An 18,993-nucleotide genomic window follows, 5' to 3' on the forward strand; every position below is an offset into this window, starting at 1 on the left:
TGGAGAGGGTGTTCTATAGAGGGGCTGAGGTCTGAGTAGAGTGTTCTACAGTGCGGCCTAAGCCTAGGGAGTGTGTTCTACAGGCAAGCCGAAGCCTGGGTAGGGTGTGATATAGAGGGCCAAGGTCTGGGGAGGGTGTTCTACATAGGGGCCCAAGCCTGGGGAGGGTGTTATACAGAGGCGTCCAAGCCTGGAGCGGTGGGCTGTTCTACAGAGGAGCCCGAGCCCGGGTAGGATGCTATATAAAGGGGCAAAGGCCTGAGAAGGGTGTTCTATGGAGGGCCCCAGGCCTAGGACTATGTGTTCTACAGAGGGGCCAAGGCCTAGGGAATGTGTTCTACAGAGGGGCCCAAGCCTGGAGAGTGTGTTCTATAGAGGGTCTGAGGTTTGGGTAGGGTGTTCTACAGAGGGGCTTAAGCCTAGGGAGTGTGTTTTACAGGGGGGGCCAAAGCCTGGGTAGGATGTTATATTGAAGGGCAGAGGTTTGGGGAGGGTGTTCTACAGAGGGGCCCAAGCCTGGAGAGGATGTTCTATAGAGAGGCTCAAGCCTTTTGAAGGGTGTTCTACAGAGGGGCCGAGGTCAGGGGAGGGTGTTCTATGGAGGGGACCAAGCCTAGGGAGTGTGTACTACAGGAGGGCCCAAGCTTGGGAAGGATGTTATATAAAGGGGCAGAGGTCTGGGGAAGGTGTTTTACAGAGGGACCCAAGCCTGGGGAGGGTGTTCTATGGAGGAATCCAAGCCTAGGGAGTAAGTGTGCTTTCCTACAGAGGGGCCCAAGCCTGGGGAGGGTGTTCTACAAAGGGAACCAGGCCTAGGGAGTGTCTTCTACAGAGTGGCCCAAGCCTGGAGAGGGGTGTTCAATAGAAGAGCTAAGGTCTGGGTAGAATGTTCTACAGAGATGCCCAGGCCTACAGAAGGTGGTCTACAGAGGGGACCCAGGCCTAAGGCATGTGTTCTACAGAGGGGCCCAACTCTGGAGAGGTTATTCTATAGAGTGGCTGAGGTCTGCGTAGGCTGTTGTACAGAGGGGCTGAAGCCTAGGGAGTGTGTTCTACAGGGAACCCCAAGCCTGGAGAGGGTGTTTTATAGAGGGGCCAAGGTCTACAGAGGGTGTTCTACAGAATGACTCAAGGCTAGGGAATGTGTTCTACAGAGGGGAGCAAGTCTAGGGAGGGTGCTCTACGGAGGGGCCAAGGTCAAGGGAGGGTGTTCTACAGAGGGACCCGAGCCTGGGGAAGGTGTTCTATAGAGGGGTTGAGGTCTGGGGAGGATGTTCTATAGAGGGGCCCAAGCCTGGGGTGGGTGTTTTACAGAGGGGCCCAGGCCTAGGAAGTGTGTTCTACAGAGGGGGCCCAAGCTTGGAGTAGGTGTGCTGTCCTATAGAGGGGCCAAGGTAAGGGGAGTGTGTTCTATGGAGGGACCCAAGCCTGGGGAAGGTGTTCTATAGAGGGGTTGAGGTCTGGGGAGGATGTTCTATGGAGGGACCCAAGCCTGGGGAGGGTGTTCTACAGAGGGGCCCAGGCCTGGGGCAGGTGTTTTACAGAGGGGCCCAGGCCTAGGAAGTGTGTTCTACAGAGGGGGCCCAAGCTTGGAGTAGGTGCGTTGTCCTATAGAGGGGCCGAGGTAAGGAGAATGTGTTCTATGGAGGGACCCAAGCCTGGGGAGGGTGTTCTACAGAGGGGCCCAGGCCTGGGGCAGGTGTTTTACAGAGGGGCCCAGGCCTAGGAAGTGTGTTCTACAGAGGGGGCCTAAGCTTGGAGTAGGTGCGTTGTCCTATAGAGGGGCCGAGGTAAGGAGAATGTGTTCTATGGAGGGACCCAAGCCTGGGGAGGGTGTTCTATAGAGGGGTTGAGGTCTGGGGAGGATGTTCTATAGAGGGGCCCAAGCCTGGGGTAGGTGTTTTACAGAGGGGCCCAGGCCTAGGAAGTATGTTCTACAGAGGGGGCCAAAGCTTGGAGTAGGTGTGTTGTCCTATAGAGGGGCCGAGGTAAGGGGAGTGTGTTCTATGGAGGGACCCAAGCCTGGGGAAGGTGTTCTATAGAGGGGTTGAGGTCTGGGGAGGATGTTCTATGGAGGGACCCAAGCCTGGGGAGGGTGTTCTACAGAGGGGCCCAGGCCTGGGGCAGGTGTTTTACAGAGGGGCCCAGGCCTAGGAAGTGTGTTCTACAGAGGGGGGCCAAGCTTGGAGTAGGTGTGCTGTCCTATAGAGGGGCCAAGGTAAGGGGTGGGCATTCTATGGAGGGACCCAAGCCTGGGGAGGGTGTTCTACAGAGGGGCCCAAGCCTGGGGTGGGTGTTTTGCAGAGGGGCCCAGGCCTAGGAAGTGTGTTCTACAGAGGGGACCCAAGCTTGGAGTAGGTGTGCTGTCCTATAGAGGGGCCGAGGTAAGGGGAGTGTGTTCTATGGAGGGACCCAAGCCTGGGGAGGGTGTTCTATAGAGGAGCCCAGGTCTTGGGTGTTCTACAGAACAGGCCCGGGGAGGGTGTCCTAGCCTGGATTGCTGTATGCAGGTTTTTTCCTTTGGGAAAGCAAGGGATTTTCCTGGAGGTACGTGACCCTGGAATGGGACCCAAGGAGGGGAACTGTATTGGTAAGGGGGGAGGTGCATTGAGATTGAGGACAAACTTTGGTACATCCCCGAGTGAAGATTGGACCCAGATAGTGATAATCCACAACAAAGACTTGGATAGAACGTTATAGGATCAGGAAATATCTATGGGGTTAGACATCTACTGTGCCCAACTGCACCTCTAAAGGGCCCATCCATCTAAAGCTGAAACCTCTGTTGGGTTTAGCAGTGGTGAGATCTCTGCTTTCGGGTTCAGAGGTCTGCAAGTCAGCCGTTACAAGGGGCTCCCACCACCTCTGTACGGTATTTTTTATTATAGGGAAAATCCAAAGGTTGGTTGGAAAACCAAATGTCTGAGGTTGGGCAGGGACTATGGTGGAGGCCATATCACACCTACTGTGACTGAGAGATATCAGAAGCCAACAGTTGGCCCGACCCATCCAAACCGAGAGACTATCTCATGGTGACCCTTTATCACATCTTGTATTATTTCTGTAGTCAGGAGCTTTCTGAATCGTGATATTTAATATATATCGTACATCCTTTCTAACTTCTCACAGGACCTCCAGGCCTGCCAGGTCCACCTGGCCCAATTGGGAAGACTGGACCCCCTGGACCAAAAGGACCCACTGGGCCTCCTGGAAAAGATGGGCCAGCTGGAAATCAAGGGCCTATAGGACCACCAGGTGAGATCAGTTCTTCTGGATCCATACATAAATAATATCCTCGGTGAGCTATGATTGGTTCTGTCCTGTTGTCACTGGCCAAGGGAGGGGTTTGGATTTTAGGGCTCGGCCATCTTCTCTTCCGTATCCCTAGACTGAATCCCCTGGGCTCCATCCTGCTCCTTCTGACCTGAGAGACCCACCCGGCTGGCTGTAGAACACAGACTATGGAGATATCACATGGCGCTCTGTGCGGGGGAGGGGCAGCAGAGCTCGGCCAACCTTGGAGGAGCCATGACAGGAAGTGCAGAGAACGGCCTGAACCCACCAAGACAATGTTTCCTGTCCCTACTGTGATGATGTGCAGAGTAGAAGATCCCCACTGAGATGAGCAGCCGCTGAATGATTGTAGGCATAGGGCCAGGGCCCCCCACTGATGCACACAGGGCCCCCCACTGATATACAAAGAGACCCCCACTGATATACACAGGGCCCCCCACTGATATACAAAGAGCCCCCCACTGATATACACAGGGCCCCCCACTGATATACACAGAGCCCCCCACTGATATACACAGGGCCCCCCCACTGACATACACAGAGCCCCCCACTGATATACACAGAGCCCCCCACTGATATACACAGAGCCCCCCACTGATATACAAAGAGCCCCCCACCGATATACACAGGGCCCCCCACTGATATACACAGGGCTCCCCACTGATATACACAGGGCCCCCCACTGATATACACAGGGCCCCCCACTGATATACACAGAGCCCCCCACTGATATACACAGAGCCCCCCACTGACTTACACAGGGCCCCCCACTGACATACACAAAGCCCCCCACTGACATTCACAGGGCCCCCCACTGATATACACAGGGCTCCCCTCTGACACACACAGGGCCCTCCACTGATAAACACAGGGACCCCCACTGACTTACACAGGGACCCCCACTGACATACACAGGGCCCCCACTAACATACACAGGGACCCCCACTGATATACACAGAGCCCCCCAGTGACTTACACAGGGCCCCCCACTTATATACACAGAGCCCCCCACTGACATACACAGGGCCCCCCCACTGACATACACAGAGCCCCCCACTGACTTACACAGGGCTCCCCACTGACATACACAGGGCCCCCCCACTGACATACACAGGGCCCCCCACTGACTTACACAGGGCCCCCCACTGATATACACAGAGCCCCCCACTGACTTACACAGGGCCCCCCACTGACATACACAGAGCCCCCCACTGACATACACAGGGCCCCCCACTGATATACACAGGGCCCCCCACTGATATACACAGAGCCCCCCACTGACTTACACAGGGCCCCCCACTGACATACACAAAGCCCCCCACTGACATGCACAGGGCCCTCCACTGATAAACACAGGGACCCCCACTGACTTACACAGGGACCCCCACTGACTTACACAGGGACCCCCACTGACATACACAGGGCCCCCACTAACATAGACAGGGACCCCCACTGATATACACAGAGCCCCCCAGTGACTTACACAGGGCCCCCCACTTATATACACAGAGCCCCCCACTGACATACACAGGGCCCCCCCACTGACATACACAGAGCCCCCCACTGACTTACACAGGGCTCCCCACTGACATACACAGGGCCCCCCACTGACTTACACAGGGCCCCCCACTGATATACACAGAGCCCCCCACTGACTTACACAGGGCCCCCCACTGACATACACAAAGCCCCCCACTGACATGCACAGGGCCCCCCACTGATATACACAGGGCCCTCCACTGATAAACACAGGGACCCCCACTGACTTACACAGGGACCCCCACTGACATACACAGGGCCCCCACTAACATAGACAGGGACCCCCACTGATATACACAGAGCCCCCCAGTGACTTACACAGGGCCCCCCACTTATATACACAGAGCCCCCCACTGACATACACAGGGCCCCCCCACTGACATACACAGAGCCCCCCACTGACTTACACAGGGCTCCCCACTGACATACACAGGGCCCCCCACTGACATACACAGGGCCCCCCACTGACTTACACAGGGCCCCCCACTGATATACACAGAGCCCCCCACTGACTTACACAGGGCCCCCCACTGACATACACAGAGCCCCCCACTGACATACACAGGGCCCCCCACTGATATACACAGGGCCCCCCACTGATATACACAGAGCCCCCCACTGACTTACACAGGGCCCCCCACTGACATACACAAAGCCCCCCACTGACATTCACAGGGCCCCCCACTGATATACACAGGGCTCCCCTCTGACACACACAGGGCCCTCCACTGATAAACACAGGGACCCCCACTGACTTACACAGGGACCCCCACTGACATACACAGGGCCCCCACTAACATACACAGGGACCCCCACTGATATACACAGAGCCCCCCAGTGACTTACACAGGGCCCCCCACTTATATACACAGAGCCCCCCACTGACATACACAGGGCCCCCCCACTGACATACACAGAGCCCCCCACTGACTTACACAGGGCTCCCCACTGACATACACAGGGCCCCCCCACTGACATACACAGGGCCCCCCACTGACTTACACAGGGCCCCCCACTGATATACACAGAGCCCCCCACTGACTTACACAGGGCCCCCCACTGACATACACAGAGCCCCCCACTGACATACACAGGGCCCCCCACTGATATACACAGGGCCCCCCACTGATATACACAGAGCCCCCCACTGACTTACACAGGGCCCCCCACTGACATACACAGGGCCCCCCCACTGACATACACAGGGCCCCCCACTGACTTACACAGGGCTCCCCACTGACATACACAGGGCCCCCCAGTGACTTACACAGGGCCCCCCACTTATATACACAGAGCCCCCCACTGACATACACAGGGCCCCCCACTGACATACACAGAGCCCCCCACTGACTTACACAGGGCTCCCCACTGACATACACAGGGCCCCCCACTGACTTACACAGGGCCCCCCACTGATATACACAGAGCCCCCCACTGACTTACACAGGGACCCCCACTGACATACACAAAGCCCCCCACTGACATGCACAGGGCCCCCCACTGATATACACAGGGCCCTCCACTGATAAACACAGGGACCCCCACTGACTTACACAGGGACCCCCACTGACTTACACAGGGACCCCCACTGACTTACACAGGGACCCCCACTGACATACACAGGGCCCCCACTAACATAGACAGGGACCCCCACTGATATACACAGAGCCCCCCACTGACATACACAGGGCCCCCCCACTGACATACACAGAGCCCCCCACTGACTTACACAGGGCTCCCCACTGACATACACAGGGCCCCCCACTGACTTACACAGGGCCCCCCACTGATATACACAGAGCCCCCCACTGACTTACACAGGGCCCCCCACTGATATACACAGAGCCCCCCACTGACATACACAGGGCCCCCCACTGATATACACAGAGCCCCCCACTGTCTTACACAGAGCCCCCCACTGATATACACAGAGCCCCCCACTGACATACACAGGGCCCCCCACTGACATACACAGAGCCCCCCACTGATATACACAAAGCCTCCCACTGATATACACAGGGCTCCCCACTGACATACACAGGGCTCCCCACTGACATACACAGTGCTCCCCACTGACTTACACAGGGCCCCCCAATGATATACATAGGGCTCCCCACTGACATACACAGGGCCCCCCACTGACTTACACAGGGCTTCCCAATGATATACACAGGGCTCCCCACTGACATACACAGGGCCCCCCACTGACATACACAGGGCTCCCCAATGATATACACAGGGCCCCCCAATGATATACAGAGGGCTCCCCACTGACATACACCGAGCCCCCCCACTGATATACACAGGGACCCCCACTGACATACACAAAGCCCCCAACTGACTTACACAGGGCCCCCCACTGACTTACACAGGGCCCCCCACTGACATACACAGGGCCCCCCACTGACATACACAGGGCCCCCCACTGACATACACAGGGCCCCCCATTGACACACACAAGGCCCTCCACTGACACACACAGGGCCCCCCACTGACACAAAGGGCGGGGCCAACCCAATATTGAACCCTACGGACTGAGACTGGGAGGCCATTAAAGTCCATGTGCGTGGAAAGGCCGGCGGCCCCATACTTGGGGCAATATATCTCTTGGGGCTCATTTACTCGTCGTCCTTTCTTACCACCCCTCAGAGAAGTGATCTGCAGTGGCCGGGAGGTAATACCGCCCCCTTGAACCCTGACAGTTCCACCCCACATCCATGTGCGATGCATTCTGTATTACGGTCACACATTGCTGAGTGTGGATGAGATGTAATGATGACATTGCCTGTCAGAGGAGTAATTCGTTATCCTGTTTTCTGTTCTAGGACTGCGTGGGGAACAAGGTGAGACATTTCCCGCACATTTTATTCTCTGATCAGCCAGAGAGATGAACCACGAAGATCGGCTTTCTGGCCTTTGTACGGGCCGCTCCCTCCACTGGTGGTATGGGTGCAATAGACCACCGGGGATCCGACAACTCTTGTACCACTGATCCTCCATCTTGAGTCCTTATGATGGGGGGGGCTGGACAGTCAGCATGGTGGTCCCCAATGATAGGTGTGGTGAGGACCTGTCATTTCCAATAATTGTCATTTTACTGAGCTGGTGCTATTCTATTCAAAATTTGAATTTCAGAAGACAGTCATATTCTTTGTATTCTATTCTGTTCTATTCCTTTATATTCTATTCTTTTCTATTCCTTTATTTGCTACTCTTTTTTTATTCTATTCTTTTTAATTCTATTTTATTCTATTATTTTCTATTCTATTTTATTCTATTCTTTAATATTCTTTTATTTGCTATTCTTTTTTATTCTAGTTCATTATTTTCTATTCTGTTTTATTCATTTTTTTCATTTTCTATTTTATTTCAGTCCATTCTTAGCTTCAATTCTGATCTATTTTACTCTGTTTTTTCTATTCTTTTCAAAATTTGAATTTCAGAAGACTGCTCTATTCTATTCTTTGTTTTTATATTCTATTCATTTCTATTCTATTCTATTCTTTTCTATTCTATTCCTTTATGTTCCACATTGACACACACAGGGCTCACCACTGACATGCACAGAGTCCCCCACTGACATACAGCCCCCCCCCCCCACTGACATACAGAGCCCACCACTGAAACACACAGGGCCCCCCACTGAAACACAGGGCTTCCCACTGACATACACAGGGCCCCCCACTGACATACACAGGGCCCCCCACTGACACACAGGGCTCCCACTGACACACAGGGCCCCCCACTGACATACACAGGGCCCACCACTGACATACAGCACCCACCACTGACACACACAGGGCCCCCCACTGACATACACAGGGCCCACCACTGACAAACACAGGGCCCCCCACTGACATACACAGGGCCCCCCACTGACATACATAGGGCCCACCACTGATATACACAGGGCCCCCCACTGACATACACAGGGCCCCCCACTGACATACATAGGGCCCACCACTGATATACACAGAGCCCCCCACTGACACACACAGGGCCCCCCACTGACACACATGGCCTCCACTGACATACACAGGGCCCCTCACTGACATACACAGGGCCCCCATTGACATACACAGGGCCCACCACTGATATACACAGGGCCCCCCACTGACATACACATGGCCTCCACTGACATACACAAAGCCCCCACTGACACACAGGGCCCCTCACTGACATACACAGGGCCCCCTTTGACATACACAGCCCCCCCCCCCCACTGACATACAGAGCCCACCACTGAAATACACAGGGCCTACCACTGACATACAGGACGCACCACTGAAACACACAGGGCCCCCCACTGAAACACAGGGCTTCCCACTGATATACACATGGCCCCCCACTGACATACACAGGGCTTCCCACTGAAACACAGGGCCCCCCACTGACACACACAGGGCCCCCACTGACACACAGGGCCCCCACTGACATACACCGGTCCCCCCACTGACACTTTGTTACTATTGTAATTCAGGAATTCAGAATACATCCAAATCTACGAATAACGAAAATTTTGTCCGAATTTCAATTCAGAAGGAAAGGAACACGTTTAGTAATTTATGTTATAGGAGATATTTATGGGGCGCCACATTCAGGGGTCTCCCAGGCATAGCAGTGCAGACGGGTGTCATTATATAGAGAAAAGCTGCTTCTTATCACCCACCGTCTCCAAACTCCTCCTCCGTGACACCATCAGGGCAAGGGGTGGGGTTCCTGCTACCAGTGTAAGATTAGGGCTAGACTGGAGTCCATAGAGGATTATCGGGAGAAGAGAAGTCTTAGGGATTCGGTAAGACGATGGATACGCTGGAGGTACTGTGGGGTTAGTATAGAGCTTGAGATAAGGTTGTGGTTAGGGAGGGGCAGGGATAGGGTTGGGGGTTAGGGAGGGGCAGGGATAGGGTTAACGGTTAGGGAGGGGCAGGGATAGGGTTAAGGGTTAGGGAAGGGTTCAAGTAAGTTTAGTGTAGGGATAAAGCAGGGTTGGGGTTAGAATAGGGCAAGACTAGGGTAGGGTTGGGAGAAGGTATCAGTAGGGTTACCATTCAGAGTGAATTCAAAGTAGGACTAGGTTAGTAATTGGACTCGAGTCTAATAAGGGGTTGTGTAGGGTTAGTGTAGAGATGGGGAAGGTATCAGTAGGGTTGCCATTCAGAGTAAGAGTAGGACTAGGTTTCGTAGTTAGGATCTAGTTCAACATGGGGTTGTATAGGGTTAGAGTAGAGTTTACGAAGGGATGGGAGTTGGGAAAAAGTTAGAGTATGGTTGGGGTCAGAATAGAGTAAAGCTAGGAGCTAGGGTAGGGTTGGGTGAAGGTATCAGTAGGGTTACCATGCAAAGTGAATTCAGAGTAGGACTAGGTTAGTAATTAGACTCGAGTCTAATAAGGGGTTGTGAAGGGTTAGTGTAGAGATGGAGAAGGTATCAGTAGGGTTACCATTCAGAGTAAGAGAAAGACTAGGTTTCATAGTTAGGATCTAGTTCAAAATGGGGTTGTATAGGGTTAGAGTAGAGTTTACGAAGGGATAGGATTTGTTATAGTAGGTTTGGGGTTAGAATAGCTCGAGACTAGGGTAGGGTTGGGTGAAGATATCAGTACGGTTACCATTCAGAGTGAATTCAGAGTAGGACTAGGTTAGTAATTGGACTCGAGTCTAATAAGGGGTTGTGTATGGTTAGTGTAGAGATGGAGAAGGTATCAGTAGGGTTGCCATTCAGAGTAAGAGTAGGACTAGGTTTCGTAGTTAGGATCTAGTTTTAAAATGGGGTTGTATAGGGTTAAATTAGGGTTTACGAAGGGATGGGAGTTGGGAAAAAGTTAGAGTATGGTTGGGGTCAGAATAGAGTAAGGCTAGGAGCTAGGGTAGGGTTGGGTGAAGGTATCAGTACGGTTACCATGCAAAGTGAATTCAGAGTAGGACTAGGTTAGTAATTAGACTCGAGTCTAATAAGGGGGTGTGAAGGGTTAGTGTAGAGATGGAGAAGGTATCAGTAGGGTTATCATTCAGAGTAAGAGAAAGACTAGGTTTCGTAGTTAGGATCTAGTTTTAAAATGGGGTTGTATAGGGTTAGAGTAGAGTTTACGAAGGGATGGGAGTTGGGATAAAGTTAGAGTAGGGTTGGGGTTAGAATAGGGCAAGACTAGGGTAGGGTTGGGTGAAGGTATCAGTAGGGTTACCATTCAGAGTGAATTCAAAGTAGGACTAAGTTAGTAATTGGACTCGAGTCTAATAAGGGGTCGTGTAGGGTTAGTGTAGAGATGGAGAAGGTATCAGTAGGGTTGCCATTCAGAGTAAGAGTAGGACTAGGTTTCGTAGTTAGGATCTAGTTCAACATGGGGTTGTATAGGGTTAGAGTAGAGTTTACGAAGGGATGGGAGTTGGGAAAAAGTTAGAGTATGGTTGGGGTCAGAATAGAGTAAAGCTAGGAGCTAGGGTAGGGTTGGGTGAAGGTATCAGTAGGGTTACCATGCAAAGTGAATTCAGAGTAGGACTAGGTTAGTAATTAGACTCGAGTCTAATAAGGGGGTGTGTAGGGTTAGTGTAGAGATGGAGAAGGTATCAGTAGGGTTACCATTCAGAGTAAGAGAAAGACTAGGTTTCATAGTTAGGATCTAGTTCAAAATGGGGTTGTATAGGGTTAGAGTAGAGTTTATGAAGGGATAGGATTTGTTATAGTAGGTTTGGGGTTAGAATAGCTCGAGACTAGGGTAGGGTTGGGTGAAGGTATCAGTACGGTTACCATTCAGAGTGAATTCAGAGTAGGACTAGGTTAGTAATTGGACTCGAGTCTAATAAGGGGTTGTGTATGGTTAGTGTAGAGATGGAGAAGGTATCAGTAGGGTTACCAATCAGAATTGGAGTAGGACTAAGTTTCGTAGTTAGGATCTAGTTTCAACATGGGGTTGTATATGGTTAAATTAGGGTTTACGAAGGGATGGGAGTTGGGAAAAAGTTAGAGCAGGGTTGGAGTTACAATAGAGTAAGGCTAGGAGCTAGGGTAGGGTTGGGTTAAGGAATCAGTAGGGTTACCATGGAGAGTGAATTTAGAGTAGGACTAGGTTAGTAATTAGACTCAAGTCTAATAAGGGGGTGTGTAGGGTTAGTGTAGAGATGGAGAAGGTACCAGCAGGGTTGCCATTCAGAGTTAGAGTAGGACTAGGTTTTGTAGTTAGGATCTAGTTTCAAGACAGGGTTGTATAGGGTTGGAGTAGAGTTTACGAAGGGATGGGAGTTGGGATAAAGTTAGAGTAGGGTTAGCCTAGAGTTAAGATCGAGATAGTTTTCAGAGCTAAGGTAGAAATAAAACAAGGGTAGGTTTAGCTGTAAGGTAGGGGTAGTCTAGAAGTAGAATATGGATATTTGAGGGTTAGAGGAAGGTTTGGGGGTAGGGGTTAGGATGGGGGTTAGCAGTTGAAGCAGGGTAGGGTTTGGAGTTAAGGTAATATTGTGATTAGGGTAGTGATCGGGTTAGGTTAGAGTAAAGTTAGGAAAGGGTTAAGGAAGCTTTGAGGGTTTAGGGCTCCTGCCAGTAATCCCGCTTCGGATGGGATGGCTTCTTTCATATAGGAACTATCGGTATGCAGCCCTCATGATTATTAGATGAATGCACAGTATATAGTACCATACCACGTATGAGTCGATGACACAATGTAATGCCTCCTGCATATAACAACATTGCTTGCATCTTCAGGTCCTATTGGACTCACGCCTGAGGTTCCCCACATCTCCTTCTCTGCTGCTCTCACCATACCGATATTGGAGGCTGGAACCATTCCTTTTGATAAGATTTTGGTGAATGATGGACATGGCTATGATCCAGAAACAGGTGAGTGCAGATCTCTGAGTATAGTTATTCATCATCCTCCACAATTGAGGATAGTTAGCCATCATTCTAAAGACCCCTGAGGATCGTTAGCCATCATCCTTGAACTTTGAGGATAGTTATGCATCAATCTCCATATCTGAAGATAGCCATCATCCTTCACCTTTGAAGATAGTTACCTATCATTCTCTAGACCTTGAAGGATCATTAGCCATCATCCTGCAGACCTCTGAGGATAGTTAGCCATCATCCTCCAGACCTCTGAGGATAGTTAGCCATCATCCTCCAGACCTCTGAGGATAGTTAGCCATCATCCTCCAGACCTCTGAGGATAGTTATCCATCATCATCCAGACCTCTGAGGATAGTTAGCCATCATCCTCCAGACCTCTGAGGATAGTTAACCATCATCCTCCAGACCTCTGAGGATAGTTTGCCATCATCCTTCAGACCTCAATGGGTAGTTAGCCATCATCCTCCAGACCTCTGAGGATAGTTAGCCATCATCCTCCAGACCTCTGAGGATAGTTAGCCATCATCCTCCAGACCTCTGAGGATAGTTAGCCATCCTCTAACAAAGGTTTAGATCTTAGGTCTCCTGTCTGTAACAAAGGTTAGGTCTTAGGTCTCACGTCTCTAACAAATGTTTAGATCTTATATCTCCCGTCTCTAACAAAGGTTTTAGGTCTCAGGTCTCATGTCTCTAACAAAGGTCTTAGGTCTTAGGTCTCAGAGACTTGAGACTTAAGACCTAAAACCTTTGTTAGAGACTTAACAAAGGTTTTAGGTCTTATGTCTCCATCAGCAAAAAAGGTTTTAGGTCTCCTGTCTCTATAGGTTTTAGGTGTCAGGTCTCCTTTCTCTAAACAAAGGTTTTAGGTCTTAGGTCTCCCGTCTCTAACAAAGGTTTTAGGTCTCAGGTCTCCCGTCTCTAACAAAGGTTATAGGTCTTAGGTCTCCTTTCTCTAACAAAGGTTTTAGGTCTTAGGTCTCCTTTCTCTAACAAAGGTTTTAGGTCTTAGGTCTCCTGTCTCTAACAAAGGTTTTAGGTCTCCTGTCTCTAACAAAGGTTTTAGGTCTTAGGTCTCCTTCGATAACAAAGGTTTTAGGTCTTAGGTCTCCTGTCTCTAACATAGGTTTTAGGTCTTAGGTCTCCATCGATAACAAAGGTTTTAGGTCTTAGGTCTCACGTCTCTAACAAAGGTTTTAGGTCTTAGGTCTCCATCGATAACAAAGGTTTTAGGTCTCAGGTCTCATGTCTCTAACAAAGGTTTTAGGTCTTAGGTCTCAGAGACTTGAGACCTAAGACCTAAAACCTTTGTTAGAGACTTAACAAAGGTTTTAGGTCTTATGTCTCCATCAATAAAAAAGGTTTTAGGTCTCCTGTCTCTATAGGTTTTAGGTGTCAGGTCTCCTTTCTCTAAACAAAGGTTTTAGGTCTCAGCTCTCACATCTCTAACAAAGGTTTTAGGTCAAAAGGTCTCATGTCTCTAACAAAGGTTTTAGGTCTTAGGTCTCCCATCTCTAACATAGGTTTTAGGTCTCCGGTCTCCTGTCTGTAACAAAGGTTTTAGGTCTCAGGTCTCACGGTCTCTAACAAAGGTTTTAGGTCTCAGCTCTCACATCTCTAACAAAGGTTTTAGGTCTTAGGTCTCAGAGACTTGAGACGTAAGACCTAAAACCTTTGTTAGAGACTTAACAGAGGTTTTAGGTCTTATGTCTCCATCGATAACAAAGGTTTTAGGTCTCAGGTCTTCTTTCTCTAAGAAAGGTTTTAGATCTTAGGTCTCCCGTCTCTAACAAAGGTTTTAGTTCTTAGGTCTCCATCGATAACAAAGGTTTTAGGTCTTAGGTCTCCTGTCTCTATCAAAGGTTTTAGGTCTCAGGTCTCCTGTCTCTAACAAAGGTTTTAGGTCTCAGGTCTCCTGTCTCTAACAAAGGTTTTAGGTCTCAGGTCTCTTGTCTCTAACAAAGGTTTTAGGTCTTAGGTCTCCATCGATAACAAAGGTTTTAGGTCTCCTGTCTCTATAGGTTTTAGGTCTCAGGTCTCCTTTCTCTAACAAAGGTTTTAGGTCTCAGGTTTTCTGTCTCTAACAAATGTTTTAGTTCTTAGGTCTCCATCGATAACAAAGGTTTTAGGTCTTAGGTCTCCTGTCTCTAACGAAGATTTTAGGTTTCCTGTCTCTAACAAAGGTTTTAGGTCTCCTGTCTCTAACAAAGGTTTTAGGTCTCAGGTCTCCTGTCTCTAACAAAGGTTTTAGTTCTTAGGTCTCCATCGATAACAAAGGTTTTAGGTCTTAGGTCTCCTGTCTCTAACAAAGATTTTAGGTTTCCTGTCTCTAACAAAGGTTTTAGGTCTCCTGTCTCTAACATAGGTTTTAGGTCTCAAGTCTCTAACAGAGGTTTTAGGTCTTATGTCTCCATCGATAACAAAGGTTTTAGTTCTTAGGTCTCCATAGATAACAAAGGTTTTAGGTCTTAGGTCTCCTGTCTCTAACAAAGGTTGTAGGTCTTCCGTCTCTAACAAAGGTTTTAGGTCTCATGTCTCTAACAAAGGTTTTAGGTCCCCTGTCTCTAATAAAGGTTTTAGGTCTCACGTGTCTAAGAAAGGTTTAGGATCTTAGGTCTCCTGTCTCTAACAAAGGTTTTAGGTCTTAGGTCTCCCGTCTCTTACAAAGGTTTTAGGTCTCAGGTCTCCTGCCTCTAACAAAGGTTTTAGGTCTTAGGTCTCCATCGATAACAAAGGTTTTAGGTCTTAGGTCTCCTGTCTCTAACAAAGGTTTTAGGTCTCAGGTCTCCTGTCTCTAACATAGGTTTTAGGTCTCAGGTCTCCATCGATAACAAAGGTTTTAGGTCTTAGGTCTCCTGTCTCTAACAAAGGTTTTAGGTCTCAGGTCTCCTGTCTCTAACAAAGGTTTTAGGTCTCAGGTCTCCTGTCTCTAACAAAGGTTTTAGGTCTCAGGTCTCACGTCTCTAACAAAGGTTTTAGGTCTTAGGTCTCAGAGACTTGAGACCTAAGACCTAAAACCTTTGTTAGAGACTTAACAAAGGTTTTAGGTCTTATGTCTCCATCGATAAAAAAGGTTTTAGGTCTCACGTCTCTAACAAAGGTTTTAGGTCTTAGGTCTCCCATCTCTAACATAGGTTTTAGGTCTCAGGTCTCCTGTCTGTAACAAAGGTTTTAGGTCTCAGGTCTCACGGTCTCTAACAAAGGTTTTAGTTCTTAGGTCTCCATCGATAACAAAGGTTTTAGGTCTCAGGTCTCACGTCTCTAACAAAGGTTTTAGGTCTTAGGTCTCCCATCTCTAACATAGGTTTTAGGTCTCAGGTCTCCTGTCTGTAACAAAGGTTTTAGGTCTCAGGTCTCACGGTCTCTAACAAAGGTTTTAGGTCTCAGCTCTCACATCTCTAACAAAGGTTTTAGGTCTCAGGTCTCAGAGACTTGAGACCTAAGACCTAAAACCTTTGTTAGAGACTTAACAGAGGTTTTAGGTCTTATGTCTCCATCGATAACAAAGGTTTTAGGTCTCAGGTCTCCCGTCTCTAACAAAGGTTTTAGTTCTTAGGTCTCCATCGATAACAAAGGTTTTAGGTCTTAGGTCTTAGGTCTCCTGCCTCTAACAAAGGTTTTAGGTCTCAGGTCTCCTGTCTCTAACAAAGGTTTTAGATCTTACATCTCCCATCTCAAACAAGGTTTTAGGTCTCAGGTCTCCATCGATAACAAAGGTTTTAGGTCTTAGGTCTCCTGTCTCTAACAAAGGTTTTAGGTCTTATGTCTCCATCGATAACAAAGGTTTTAGGTCTCCTGTCTCTATAGGTTTTAGGTCTCAGGTCTCCTTTCTCTAATAAAGGTTTTAGGTCTCAGGTCTCCTGTCTCTAACAAAGGTTTTAGTTCTTAGGTCTCCATAGATAACAAAGGTTTTACGTCTTAGGTCTCCTGTCTCTAACAAAGATTTTAGGTTTCCTGTCTCTAACAAAGGTTTTAGGTCTCCTGTCTCTAACATAGGTTTTAGGTCTCAAGTCTCTAACAAAGGTTTTAGGTCTTATGTCTCCATCGATAACAAAGGTTTTAGGTCTCAGGTCTCCTGTCTCTAACATAGGTTTTAGGTCTCAGGTCTCCATAGATAACAAAGGTTTTAGTTCTTAGGTCTCCATAGATAACAAAGGTTTTAGGTCTTAGGTCTCTCGTCTCTAACAAAGGTTTTAGGTCTCATGTCTCTAACAAAGGTTTTAGGTCTCCTGTCTCTAATAAAGGTTTTAGGTCTCACGTCCCTAAGAAAGGTTTAGGGTCTCAGTTCTCCCGTCTCTAACAAAGGTTTTAGGTCTTAGGTCTCCCGTCTCTAACAAAGGTTTTAGGTCTTAGGTCTCCCGTCTCTAACAAAGGTTTTAGGTCTCAGGTCTCCTGTCTCTAACAAAGGTTTTAGGTCTTAGGTCTCCCGTCTCTAACAAAGGTTTTAGGTCTCAGGTCTCCTGTCTCTAACAAAGGTTTTAGGTCTCCTGTCTCTAACAAAGGTTTTAGGTCTCATGTCTCCAACAAAGGTTTTAGGTCTCCTGTCTCTAACAAAGGTTTTAGGTCTCAGGTCTCCTGTCTCTAACAAAGGTTTTAGGTCTTAGGTCTCCTGTCTCTAACAAAGGTTTTAGGTCTCAGGTCTCCTGTCTCTAACAAAGGTTTTAGGTCTTAGGTCTCCTGTCTCTAACAAAGGTTTTAGGTCTCAGGTCTCCCATCTCTAACAAAGGTTTTAGGTCTTAGGTCTCATGTCTCTAACAAATGTTTAGATCTTACATCTCCCGTCTCTAACAAAGGTTTTAGGTCTCAGGTCTCCCACCTCTAACAAAGGTTTTAGGCCTCAGGCTCCCGTCTCTAATAAAGGTTTTATGTCTCAGGTCTCCCGTCTCTAACAAAGGTTTTAGGCCTCAGGTCTCCCGTCTCTAACAAAGCTTTTAGGTCTCAGGTCTCTCGTCTCTAACAAAGGTTTTAGGTCTCATGTCTCTAACAAACGTTTTAGTTCTCAGGTCTCACGTCTCTAACAAAGGTTTTAGGTCTCAGGTCTTCCATCTCTAACTAGCCATGTTTGTTTTATTCCCAGGTATCTTCACTGCCCCAATAGAAGGCAGGTACTTCTTTAGTGCCATCTTGACTGGCTACAAAGATGAAAAGATTGAAGCTGTGCTTTCCAAATCCAACTTGGGCATTGCCAGGGTGGACTCTGAGGGCTACCAACCAGAAGGCCTGGAGAAGAAGCCCCTCGTAGAAAACAAGACCACCACCAGCTCACTTGGGGTCTTCAATATTATTCTACAGCTGAGTGCGGGTGACACCGTCTGCATTGACCTGGTGACCGGAAAGTTGGCCCATTCTGATGAGCCTCTGACAGTGTTCAGTGGCATCTTCCTGTACGAGGGGGAAGTGGACTTCTAGGGGGACTCAAACTACTCAACCTGTTGATTTTTTTGTACAATAAGAAGGGTGAAACCTCTTTATGGTGAATTTTGAGTCATTTTTCTGTTGTTAATATTATCTGGGGCCAGAAGAGTAATGAGTGAGTGTCTGAGGACAATCCTGGAAGATAAGAAAATATTTACCCACCAAGGGACATCTTCCTGGATGAGGGGCCCGGCAGCCATCTTGTATAAACATCTGCTCAGCAAGCCTATGAATGCACCTCACAGATCCAGCTATCCCCATTATAAAACCACTTAGCTTTTCAACAGTACCAAGGCTATCCCAGCACAAAGTCACCGGCACAAATTAAACAATCTTTATTGTATACGACAAGATATATCGATGATGTGACTGGACAGACGAGTTACATGGAGTCAGTTGTGTTGTGTTTATTAAATGGGGTCAGATCAGACCTCCGTCCACAATCAGAGTTGTCTGTTCCTTCTAACACACAATACATGACAATGATTTGTATCCTGGTGAATGGGTGTATGTGTGGGGGGTGGGGGGGGTTGTGGCCAGCTTACTACTCAGGGTGTAACCATAGGGGTAGGCTGGGCCAAGCAGATTTAAGTTACAAGTCGAGCCCAAAACATTAATTTTGGATGGAGTGGTGAAGGATTAGAACTCCTGTTAGGTTTTTACTATCCGGGGCTCCTTTGAGAGATTTCCCTTCACTTCCTGTCCTGCTGACAACTATTTACCAATCAGGAAGTCAGGGGAACCCTACAAGAAGGAGCAGACAGGGATAACAATCTGACAGGGGCTCTAGCTTTCTTCTAAGCTACTAAGGTATTTTCCTTTCTTGTCCATTGAGGGACACAGGAGGCAGGTTATACTGCCGCCTATGGGCAGGGTCATCTTTGCCCTGCTCGCTTTCAGGTGGAG

General features: G+C 48.9%; 1 protein-coding gene across 1 annotated transcript in view; it reads left to right on the forward strand.

Moving 5' to 3' along the window:
• LOC149461816 (EMILIN-1-like) overlaps positions 1 to 18,530 on the forward strand; it is an 88,890-nt gene extending 70,360 nt beyond the window's left edge. The window contains exons 5-8 of the mRNA XM_089677621.1: positions 3,130 to 3,255; positions 7,659 to 7,676; positions 12,532 to 12,666; positions 17,750 to 18,530. Of these exons, the coding sequence (XP_089533747.1) occupies positions 3,130 to 3,255; positions 7,659 to 7,676; positions 12,532 to 12,666; positions 17,750 to 18,081 (611 nt within the window). The 3' untranslated portion in view covers positions 18,082 to 18,530. The remainder of the gene's footprint in view (positions 1 to 3,129; positions 3,256 to 7,658; positions 7,677 to 12,531; positions 12,667 to 17,749) is intronic.
• Positions 18,531 to 18,993: the final 463 nt, after the last annotated feature.

The sequence above is a fragment of the Staurois parvus genome, unplaced genomic scaffold, assembly GCF_062004578.1.
Source record: "Staurois parvus isolate SC_StPar_1 unplaced genomic scaffold, SC_StPar_1.0 ptg000191l, whole genome shotgun sequence".
NCBI lineage: Eukaryota > Metazoa > Chordata > Amphibia > Anura > Ranidae > Staurois > Staurois parvus.